This window comes from Otolemur garnettii, unplaced genomic scaffold (assembly GCF_000181295.1).
Source record: "Otolemur garnettii isolate 467f Iridium unplaced genomic scaffold, OtoGar3 scaffold00014, whole genome shotgun sequence".
Lineage (NCBI taxonomy): Eukaryota > Metazoa > Chordata > Mammalia > Primates > Galagidae > Otolemur > Otolemur garnettii.
Genome location: NW_003852409.1, coordinates 31203632 through 31215587, shown reverse-complemented (window position 1 = coordinate 31215587; position 11956 = coordinate 31203632). Strand labels below are relative to the sequence as shown.

At 46.3% G+C, this 11956-nt stretch overlaps 1 protein-coding gene across 1 annotated transcript in view; it reads right to left on the bottom strand.

The window, feature by feature from the left end:
- Positions 1–261: 261 nt before the first annotated feature.
- ODF2 (outer dense fiber of sperm tails 2) overlaps positions 262–11956 on the bottom strand; it is a 47113-nt gene continuing 35418 nt past the window's right edge. The window contains exons 14-20 of the mRNA XM_012802342.2: positions 9561–9768; positions 9321–9425; positions 7550–7708; positions 6185–6285; positions 2967–3129; positions 2428–2553; positions 262–1117 (exon numbers count right to left, since the gene is read on the bottom strand). Coding sequence (XP_012657796.2) covers positions 929–1117; positions 2428–2553; positions 2967–3129; positions 6185–6285; positions 7550–7708; positions 9321–9425; positions 9561–9768 — 1051 coding nt within the window. The 3' untranslated portion in view covers positions 262–928. The remainder of the gene's footprint in view (positions 1118–2427; positions 2554–2966; positions 3130–6184; positions 6286–7549; positions 7709–9320; positions 9426–9560; positions 9769–11956) is intronic.

The window sequence follows — 11956 nt, the reverse complement described above, 5'->3', positions numbered from 1 at the left end:
CCAAGTAGCTGGGACTACAGGCGCCCACCACAACGCCTGGCCATTTTTTTGGTTGCAGCCATCATTGTTGTTTGGCAGGCCCGGGCTGGGGATTTGAACCCACCACCTTAGGTGTATGTGGCTGGCGCCTTAGCCACTTGAGCCACAGGCGCCAAGCCAGCACCAAAATACTTTTAAAAAGATTTCTTGGCTCTCCTACAAAATTGTAATCATTTTTAGAAGAGGGATGGGTAGTGGATGGGTAAAAAAAATCATCCAATGGAGACTTAAATAACTGATTATAAAAGCTTTTTATAAACCACACAAACAACAATAAATGAATTCCATAGATACAAATCAGGCAAAGAAAAATAAAAACCAATGGGAGGGAGATTACACAGGTCTCAAGGGTCTATTGTTCAATGGAGGTCAGTGGCCTTAAGGAATTGAGATGTGAGAGATATGCATTAAGCTTGGGAAAAACACACCTGTGAAATCAGAAAAAAAAAAAAAAAAAAAAACAAGTGAAAGTGCTCACAGCCTCAGAGCTCCTGCTGGTTCAGGTCAGAGAAAATTTGAGAGAGAGAGATCTCTAAAAAGATGATGGCTATAAGGGGATGGGTGAAAAGTCTAGTTCAAATATTCTCTAGGGAAAGGAAGGAGCAAAATCATAGTAAGTTAAAATCTGGTACCCTAATGTAGTAATTTAAGGGCTGTGAAGATAATTAAGAAATCTTCCATCAGGGAACTGTAGCAGGGAGGAGACACCCAAGTGCATCCTGCTTCATCTTCTGTTGCTTTAGGACTTTTCTGGAGTTAGTAGCTGAGGAGAAGACCCTGAACACCCTTCATCTGGGGGAGAGAGGAAAACCCACATGCTTTTTAGCTATGGCTTGGCAACTTAGTTCCCATGGAATCAGTCAGGGCTCTGGGCCCTAGACAGGTGGCCTCAGGTAGGAGGAGATCGGGAGCGGATAGGGGAGCTGGTCAGGTAGGTAGCATAGGGACTATCCCCAAACACATTGGCATATGACGACTTGAGGAACTGGACATAGTTCTGCATGCTGCGATTGGTGCTCTCCGACTGCTCCAGGCGATCTTTCAGGTCCTGTAGTCGACTCTGGTAGCGGCGGTCAGCCTATGAGAGGAAACAGTGGGGACTGAGTGTGTGGCACGTCCAGAACTGGCAAATCCATAGTGACATGGGGACATCATTAGAGGTTGCCAGGGGCTAATGGGGAGAGGATTGGAGAGTGACTGCTAATGAGTAAGGGATTTCTTTTACAAAATATTCTAAAGTTAGATTATGCTGAGAATTGCATAACTCTGAATAAATATACTAAAAACCATTAAATTATATAATTAAAATGAGTAAATTTTATGGAATTTTAAGTGGATCTGGCTGGGTGCGATGGCTCACATTTATAATTCCACCAGCACTTTGGGAGGCTAAGAAGAGAAGATCAGGCTGGGCGCAGGCTCACGCCTATAATCCTAACACTCTAGGCCAAGGCAGGTGGATTGCCTGAGCTCACAGGTTCAAGACCAGCCTGAGCCAGAGTGAGACCTCTTCTCTAAAAATAGCCAGGCATGGGCAGCGCCTGTGGCTCAATGGGTAGGGTGCTGGTCCATATACCGAAGGTGGCAGGTTCAAACCCAGCCCTGGCCAAACTGCAACAAAAAATAGCCAGGTGTTAGGTGGTACCTGTGGTTCAAAGGAGTGGGGCGCCGGCGCCGGCCCCATATGCTGGAGGCGGTGGGTTCAAGCCCAGCCCCAGCCAAAAGCTGCAAAATAAAATAAAATAGAATAGAGAAGCATTTCTCACATTTAAAAAATAGCTGGTGGGCGCCTATAGTCCCAGCTACTTGGGAGGCTGAGGCAAGAGATCGCTTAATCCCAGGAGTTGGAGGTTTCTGTGAGCTGTGTGATGCCACGGCACTCTACCGAGGGTGATAAAGTAAGACTCTGTCTCTACCAAAAAAAAAAATAGCCAGGCGTTGTGGTGAGGGCCTGCAGTCCCAGGTACTTGTGATGCTGAGACAAGAGAATCACTTGAGTCTAAGAGTTTGAGGTTGCTGTGAGCTGTGACACCATAGCACTCTACCAAGGGCAAGAAAGTAAGACTCTGTCTCAAAAAAAAAAAAGGAAGATCACTTGAACCCAGGAGTTTGAGAGTTCCCTGGCAACATAGTGAGAGGTTGTCTTTAGAAAAAAATTTTAAAAGTACTTATTTGAGTGTGGTGCCAGCTACTTGGGAGGCTCAGAGGATCCCCAAAAAAACTATCTACCTAGGATATACTTAAGGAAAGAGAAAGTGATTGGAGAAAAAAAAAAGAATGTCATATTCATAAAAGCAACAACAAAATATCTTGCCCTGCAGGCACCAGGGAAGCTAAAATATTCATCTGTTCCCCTCTCCCAGACCCTCATCCACCAGCCGGACTCACATCCTCACGGCTCCGCCGCAGCTGGCTGAGTTCAGTCTTGGTTCTGCTCAGCTGGGTCTCAAGGTCCAGGATTTTGTTTTGGGCTGCTCGCTCCTTGGAGAGTGCATGCTCCTTGGTTTGTTCCACCTGCACACAAGGCACAGAGGTAGAGCTGGTGCATCTGACATGGGGCACATCTAGTAAAGAGAAGCCTGGGCCTCTCCCACTATCTATTCTCACCTGCACAGGTGCTAGAAAGAGTTCTCTGGAGCCTCTGGGCAGAAGCTAATTATGGAAACTATGTCTGCAACCCAGTTTTGCCTGCCCTATCCCAATGCTCCACAAGTCTCCATCTGAGTCCCAATAGGGCAGCTATTAAATGAGCAAACGTCATGGTTCAAATGAGCCCTAAAGAATTACTCATTTGATCCTTACAACAAAGGCAGGATGAGGCAGGTACTATTATAAATACTCATTTTTCAGATGAGGAAATAGGCCCAGAGAGGTTAGGTGATTTTCCCAAAGTCACAGAGCTAGTGGGTAATGGAACTGAGACTGACCTGCCTCCTAGCATCTTCAATGGCAGTCTCCAACTGCCTTGCCAGGCTCCCACATTCCCGTGTTTTCTCCTCCAGCCGCAGCTGGGACTGGTGGATTGCCTCCTCCCTCTTGGCAATCACCTGTAGGAACTCGATATTCTGGGCACTGGTCGCTTCCAGTTTCCTAGGTGAAAGCACTCAGTCAGATCCTGCATTTACCCCACCTGTCTTCTTCCCCCCACCAGGGGGCTTCCAGCCACCCCTGGAATGGGGATCTCATCACGCCAAGTTATCTCCAAGGAGCCACAGGAATAAACCAAAGGTATCTGCAGATCAGCAAGGCAGCCAAAGAACTGTACAACTGGAGCGGCTGGTTAGAGAACAGTGTGAAGAGTGGGAAGGGCAAACATAGACTGGCTGTGGCTGTGTTAAGTGTGCATGTCACCATATGGAACACAGTGGCTTGCAGCTCGGGAAGGTGTATGTTATTATCCCCATTTCTGAGATGAAGAAACTGAGCCTCAGAAAGGGCAAGTCATTGGCCTTGATTTGGCCAATGAAAAGGTCAATGACTTGCCCCTAGGTCAGTATAGCTGGCAAGTAGTCTGTCACCAAAACCCATGCCCTCAACTTCTGTTCACTGCTGTCTCCCTCATCAAAGGGATCTCAGCTGCGGTGCTCAGCAGCTATGTGACCAGCTATGGCCATCCTGATGCACAAACACTATCCCTACTGCACATCCAGGGTGCCTTCCAATTTAAAGAGCTCTGCAAGTCCTGCAGAATCTGGCCGAAGTTTCAAGGCCAGCAGGCAGAGCAGAGGTGGCGCCTAGGAGATCACCTGGTTACAGCCTCCGTGCAACCTGCATTAGCCATCTGGGGAACTTAAGAGTCTCTGGGCCTTAAATCCCTCACTACTGAAACCCAGGCTACAACCAGGGTCTTGTAATTTACAGATGGTAATGCAAGCTTTGAAGGAAGACCATCAGGGGTCAAAGTCACAGCTTTGCCAGGTACCAGCAGTGCAACCTTGTACAAGTCACTTAACCTCTCTCCAGCTCAGTTTCTTCCTATTTAAAATTGGGATAATGCCAGTTAACTACATATGTGGTTACTGCTATATAACTATAATATAGCTAAACTATACTGGACATTTCTATATGCTAAGTAATGTGCTAGGACTGAAAATTCACGGTAACCCTATAAACTGAATCATTATCCCTATCATCATCCTTTTCTCAAGATGAGGAAAGTTTTGTTATTTTCTTTTTTAAGACAGTTTCACTCTGGTACCCTGACTAGAGTGCTGTGTCATTATAATTCACAGTAACCTCAAGTTCTTGGGCTCAAGTGATCCTCTTGCCTCAGTTTTTTTTTTTTCTTTTTTTTTTTGTGTGCGAGACAGAGTCTTAAGCTATTGCCCTCGGTAGAGTGATCCTCTTGCCTCAGTTTTTTTTTTCCTTTTTTTGTGTGTGGGATAGAGTCTTAAGCTATTGCCCTGGGTAGAGTGCCATGGCATCACAGCTGAGTCTCAGACTCTTGGGCTTAAGCGATTCTCTTGCTTCGGCCTTCTAAGTAACTAGGACTACATGTGCCCACCACAATGCCCAGGTATTTCTTTTTTTGTTTGTTTTGGGTTGTAGTTGTCATTGTTGTTTGGCAGGCCTGGGCTGGATTCAAACCCACCAGCTCTGGGGTATGCGGCTGGTGCCCTAGTCACTGAGCTACAGACGGCAAGCCCTCAGTTTTTCTGTTTTTAGAAGAGACAGGGATCTCACTATTGCTCAGACTGGGCTCAGACTGCTCTCAAACTGCTAAGCTCAACTTACCCACCCACTTTGGCCTCTCAGAGTGCTAGGCGTGAGCAACTGTGCCTGGCCAAATGAGGAAAGTTTAGTTAGAGGACACAAAATTATAGCTAGATAGGAGCAATCAGTTCCAGTGTTCCAGGCTACTGTGGGATGACGGTAGCTAACAATAACACTACATATGTAGTTTCAAATAGCTGGAAGGATATTCAATGTGCTCAACACAAAGAAATGATAAACCTTTGAGATGATGGATATGCTAATTACCCTGATCTATATGTACTAAAATATTACTAGGTACCCCATGAATATGTACAATTATTATCTGTCAATTTTTTTTTTTTTTTTGAGACAGAACCTCAAGCTGTTGCCCTGGGTAGAGTGCCATGACATCACAGCTCACAGCAACCTCCAATTCCTGGGCTTAAGCGATTTTCCTGCCTCAGCCTCCCAAGTAGCTGAGACTGTAAGTCACCCGCCACAAAACCTGGCTATTTTTTGGTTGTAGTTGTCATTGTTGTTTGGCAGGCCTGGGCTGGATTCAAACCCGTCAGCTCTGGTGTATGTGGCTAGCACCTCACCCGCTTGAGCTACAGGTCTCAAGCCCATTATGTGTCAATTTTAAAAATAATTTTTTTTTTTTTAGAGACAGTCTCACTTTGTCGCCCTTAGTAGTGTGCCGTGGAGTTACAGCTCACAGCAACCTCTAACTCCTGGGCTCAGGCTATTCTCTTGCCTCAGCCTCCCGAGTAGCTGGGACTTCAGGTGCCTGCCACAATGCCCGGCTATTTTTTTTCTTGCAGTTTGGCTGGGGCTGGGTTTGAACCTGCCACCCTCAGTATATGGGGCCAGCACCCTACTCACTGAGCCACAGGTGCTGCCCTAAAAATAATTTTTTTAAGCAAAGAAACTGAAGTTACATAATTTGCTCAAGATCACAATGCAGGTTAAATGGCAGAGCTGGGCCCCAAGGCCATGGCTTCTGATTCCAAAACCTGTTCTCTTCACCTCTGACTGCCTTGAGGCCCATCAAGAACAGAGAAGAGTCAGATCAGAAATGTTTTAGGAAGGATGATTGGGAATAAAGGGCAGAAAGAAGGGGAAATGCTCCCCACGGTGGTGAACTGGCTGCTCCATTCAAACCACTCCCCGGCTTGCTTGGGACAAGCGTGCCTTGTTATATGTGGGACTCACAGGTGGTATGATCGCATTCACGCTGTTACAGAGCATCCCTCAGGCTGAGCGTCCGCCTTCCTCTCCCCTACAAATGCTTACCCCTGAAATGGAAGCAGCTTTTCCTCTGAGTTCTGCCTAGTACCTTCCAGGGCCTTGAGTCCCTCAAACACTTCCGCACACTAAGCACAAAGCAGCTAAGTGGCTGAAAGTCTCAGGTCCTAGGAAGAGGACAGAGATGGGACCAAGTGCCTCTAACCTCTCCAGTTCATCCACCTTCAGACTCAGCTGCTTATTTTCCTTCTGGGAAGCCTGATGTTTCTCTCTCGCCATCTCCAGCTTGTCCCCCTGATGTTCGATCTAAAATGACAGGAACACAGACTGGTTTATGAAGGAATTTCCAGGTACAGCCCTCCACTTTTCCCTATGACCTGCCTTCCACACCCGGGAAAGGGGCACACAGCCCTCAGCAGGCGTCCGAGTCTCAATGCACAACCTGGAGGAGAGAGGACAGCAGAACAGGTTAGGCCCAACTCCAAGGCTTTCCCACACCAGAAGCAGCCAGGTTTTTGATGCAGAAGAACCGCAATGATGCTTTCTTGATCAGGAGAAGCTACTCTGTGGCTCAGCCGGGATCCAGGGCAGACATGAGAAGGCAGAAGCAGATGCAGACTTAATCAGCCCCACGACAGACCGCAGAGCTTTACCAGTTATTTTGCTGGGACCACTGATTTCATCCTCCCCTTAAGTGGGGACAAGTGCAGGCAAGGCAAAGGAAATCTATCAATTCTTTTAGGCTGACAAGTTTGAGAAGTTACCCAGAGGGCTGCTTTAAGCAGAAGCCTCGGATATTAGGGCTCAAAAGGCGCTGAGAAGGCTCAGGCTCAATAGAAAGCAGGCAATTTAGTGGGAACGTGGCCTGGAAACCAGAACTGGCTGGGTTCCAAACCCTGTTCAGTAAGTGTTAGCTCTGTGACAGGAGCGAGTTACTTACCCGCTCTGTGCCATGGGCTGCTTTCTGGGAAATGGAGAAAATAACGCACCACACAAAGTTCCCCAGGGAATATTAGAGCAGAGTAGGATCTGCCTTGGGCAGGTCGATAGAGGGGAAGGGCCTTGCCCAATGTCACACTGCAGATGAGTGTCATGTGATTTCACAGACACCATAGGTAATAGGCAGATTGCTTCTGCAAGAAAAGGACTGCTTGCTTCTGTCCTTTAGGACAGAATCTCAGGCAATGAATACCTAAAACAGAGAAAGACGGAAAAAAAAAAATCCTACAGCTTGGTGACTGCTGGCATCTCATGTCTGTGGGTAAGGGGCTGAGGGCAGCAACACAGGTGGAGAGGCAGGAAGGGACAGCACTCTGAGGGTAGGGCAATAGCAGGAGGGCTTGCTGGCTCCAGACGAGTGACGGCTCCTATAACTACAATCACTTTGTGCAAACACGAAGCATTTGGCACACCAGACTTTTATTTCACAGCACTGATGATAGCTCACTCCTTTCAGAAAGCGGCAACCAAGAAAAAGGAAGTGGTCCTCCCTTGGGGAAAGCGCAGCTCATCTTGGTAAGCGGGCCCCTGCTCGGGTCAGTTCGTGGGACCCTTTCTGCCAGTCCCTTACCCGGCTGCGCAGGTCTGATATGATGGCTGTGAGATCGATGTTCTTCCTCTCGTAGCCCTGTAACTGGTCTTGGCACTCCGCCAGCTTTGCCTCCGTGATCTTGAGGATGTCAGGCAGCTGCTGCAGGTCTGCCAGCTGGGACTGGAACTGCCGACGTGCCTGGAGTGAGGAAGAAAGGCCCACCATTGATTGGGAAGGACCCCACTCTGGGAGGCCAGACGGAGACCTCTGTAGTTAGGGCAGGGCTGCCGGCAAGATTCTCCTCTCCCGCCACTGGGCGTGTGTCCAACTACTCTCTGAGGAGACACACTTGGGCCTAACTTGCCACTCATTTAGTCATCCATTAACAATAGAAACCACATCGTAAACACCAGGACCCAGACCTCGTGTGAAGGGCTCTCTGCAGTTGCTCATTTAATTCACCCAACAACCTATAAAATAGGTGCCGCTGTCCTCATATAAGGACACTAAGGGTCAAGGGAGCTAAGTTACTTGTCCAAGGTAATTCAGTTAAAAACTGGTAAAGCCAAGATTAAAGTCCAGTCTAACTCCAAAGCTCCTAAGAAGGCAACCACATGCAACAGATCATAGGGCAAGGTAAGAAGTATCTGGTCTTAGTCTATCCTGGAACTTAAAGAAGACTAGAGACTCGAGTCTCTAGGTTATAAAACAAGCAAGTGGCTCTGGCTGGACTTAATCGCTTCAAGGTGACCATGAAGGTGACCCGTCTGTTCTGATCAGTCAAATCATCTCTGGAAGAATGAAGCTATTTAGGACATAGATAAGAGGCATATTTTTGTTCGGGACAAAATAAAGACGCCACACAGAATGAAAAAGGTGTGCCAAAGACCTAACACACTTGTGCTGTGTGTCTACCTGAATGCTCAAAGCAAAAGGGATTTTTGTTTTTAAGGAAATTGAAGAGGTGAACAAAGAAAACCAGGAGGGACAAAAAGGACAAAGTAGCAGCACAAGAAAGAGAGGAAATAAGAGAGAGAAAGAACAAAGATGCATGGGGCAGAGTGGACAAGTCCACTGCCAAGACACTCAGTTCATCTTTACTGTCCAAGTCGGGTAGGGTCAAAAGCAAAGAAGGGGACAGACTCAATAGAGATCTGTCATATCTCAATAGAGATTTTAATACTTTTTTTTTTTTGGCAGTTTTTGGCCATGGCTGGGTTTGAACCCGCCACCTTCGGCATATGGGGTCAAAGCCCTACTCCTTTGAGCCACAGGAGCCACCCCAAGATTTTAATCCTTTTAAAATTAACTTTAACTTTAAAATTAACATCTTTGTTGTCCAAGTCAGGTAGGGTCAAAGGCAAAGAAGAGGGACAGACTCAAAAGAGATCTGTCAATCTCAATAGAGATTTTAATACTTTTAAAATTAACACTATGTTGTGATCTTCTCAAATCTTTTTTATTTTTATTTTTATTTATTTATTTATTTTTGAGACAGAGCCTCAAGCTATTCCCCTGGGTAGAGTGCTGTGCCATCACAGCTCACAGCAACCTCCAACTCCTGGGCTCAAGCGAGCCTCCTGCCTCAGCCTTCCAAATAGCTGGGACTATAGGCGCCCGCCACAATACCCGGCTATTTTTTGGTTGCAACTGTCATTGTTGTTTGGCGGGCCCAGGCTGGATTCGAACCCACCACCTTAGGTGTATGTGGCTGGTGCCTTAGCCACTTGAGCCACAGGCGTCGAGCCAAATCTCTTGAACTAAGTATCTGAATTGGGTAGGTGAAGGTGGCCAGAAAGGGGAGCAGTACCGCCTCAATCTCTTTGTTCATCTCATCTTTAAGGATCTTATTCTCTTTGTCGCAGCGTTCTAGTTGGGCAGCCACTTCATCAGCTTCCAATCTGGTCTTCATGACCTAGGAACAAAGAACATAATGGGCCATCTTGAGTAGAGCCACGTTTTGGTAAAAACCACCTTTGACACTCAAACCTTGCCTGGAGAGGCCTGATAGGGACCAATCCCACCTGATGGGAGCACCTGGGAGAATTACCTGACTCTTATAGTTGTCAATCATTCCCTCATAGTTCTTCACTGATACCTTCAGCTGCTGGACCTCGAGCTGTGCCTGGTTGAGCTTGTCCTCCATTGGGGCGAAGCTCGCCTGAAAGACATGGCTTATGAGTAACCAACAGGAAGATTCTGAACCAGGGGCCCTCTCACCCTCAACTCCATCCAAGGAACCAGCAAAGAAAAGGCTCCTGTCCTAAATCACACAGCAGTTTTTATCAGAGAGGCAAGGTGGGGGTGAAGTGTGTGGGTGGTGGTGGTGGTGGTGGTAGTAAGACTCCTAATGTGACCAACTCAAGTGAATAGATATGCACACATAAAATGACTTCTGTTTTCTTATTCCAAAAGCAATACATAATCACTAAAGAAAACGGTGATAAAACCAAGACACACGAACCATAATGCCTGATAACTTGGGATATGTGCCAGGCATGGTGGCTTGTATTTATAATCCCAGCACTTTGAGAAGCCAAGGTGGGAGGATCACTTGAACACAGGAGTTCAAGACCAAGCTGATCAACATAGTGATCAACATATTTTCTCTACAAAAATAGAAAAATTAGCCAAGTGTTAATGATAAACACTTATAGTCCCAACTACACAGGAGGCTGAGGCAGGAGGATTGCTTGAGCCCAGGAATTTCAGCTTGCAGTGAGCTATGATGACATCACTGCACTCTAGCCTGGGCAACTAAATAAGACCCTGTCTCAAAAGCAAACAAAAAGCTACATATCTATAGCTGTGTAGCTATTTTACTTTTGTCTACAAGAATGAGATTACAGTATACTTACTGCTTTGCAAAATACTTTTAAAATTAACAATATGTTGTGATCTTCTCAAATCAATGAATGTCCTCCTAGAACCTAAATACTCATCTTAGTTGGGACAATATAAATCAATGTTTTGTTTTGTTTTGTTTTTTTTGAGACAGAGCCTCAAGCTATCCCCCTGGGTAGAGTGCCATGGCATCACAGCTCACAGCAACCTCCAACTCCTGGGCTCAAGCGAGTCTCCTGCCTCAGCCTCCCAAGTAGCTGGGACCACAGGGCCACGATGCCCGGCTATTTTTTTGGTTGCAGCCATCAATGTTGTTTTTGGTGGGCCTAGGCTGGATTCGAACCCGCCACCTTAGGTGTATGTGGCTGGCATCTTAGCCACTTGAGCCACAGGCGCCGAGCCAAATCAATGTATTTTAATAGAACAAAATGAGAGGTACCCACTTACAAAGAGATAAAACTCAAAAAACTGGCCTGAAAAGATGTTCATGAAGTATAGTTAAATGAGAAAAGCAATCTTCAGAATAATATATGGATGAATCAGTGTGTGTGCCTGTATGGATGCTAATATTAGGAAAAAACCTGGAAAAATACAGCTAACAGATACCTTCTCTCTCTCTCTCTCTTTTTTTTTTTTTTTTTAAAAGAGAGAGGGTCTCTCTCTCTCTCTCTCTGTGGTCTAGGCTGGAGTACAGTGGCATGATCATAGCTCACGGCAGCCTCCAATTCCTAGGCTCAAGAGATCCTTCTGCCTCAACCTCCCAAAAAGCTGGGACTATAGGTGTTGAGTATAGGCTGTGAGGTGGCAGGGCCTCCACAGCCTGGGAGACATTCAGGGAACCACCTCCAGCTGCTTATCCTCCTAGAACAACATTCTTTTTTCCTTACTTCCTCAGCCACAAATCACGTAGTACCTGAATATTTTTCCCTTTTATCTTGCCAGCAAGCACGCAGCTTTTCCTCCCTAAAATTAATCTTTACCTCAGGTGCTAAGATTTACATCATTTAGCAACCTTGTATAGATACCACATAAACAAAGCTTATGGTCTGAGCTGCTCCAGTCCTCCTGACCCCATCTTTGTCTTTTGTGTTTTATTTCCTCATTCCCCATCATTCCCACTCAGCTTTGTTCTCCTTCTCCTTGCTGGTTCACAAAATACAGGCATATACCCAGCTAAGAGACCTTTGCTAATATCCTATTTCTGTTATGTCTTAAACTTGTATGATGTCTAAACTTTTTTTTCTTTTTTTGAGACAGAGTCTCACTATGTCACCCTCTGGTAGAGTGCCGTGGCATCACAGCTTACAGCAACCTCAAACTCTTGAGCTTAAGTGATTCTCTTGCCTCAGCCTCCCAAGTAGCTGAGACTATAGGCACCTGCCACAATGGCTAGCTATGTTTTTTGGTTGTTGGTGTCACTGGTTGTTTGGCAGGCCCGGGCTGGGTTCGAACCCACCAGCCCTCGTGCATGTGGCTGGTTCCCTAACCACTAAGCTGTAGGCGCCAAGCCTAAACTTCTATATTATTTAAGGAAGTATACACTTCTACAAACATCATTTTGATTGTATTACCCTACACAGACACACCATACTTTTTTTTTTT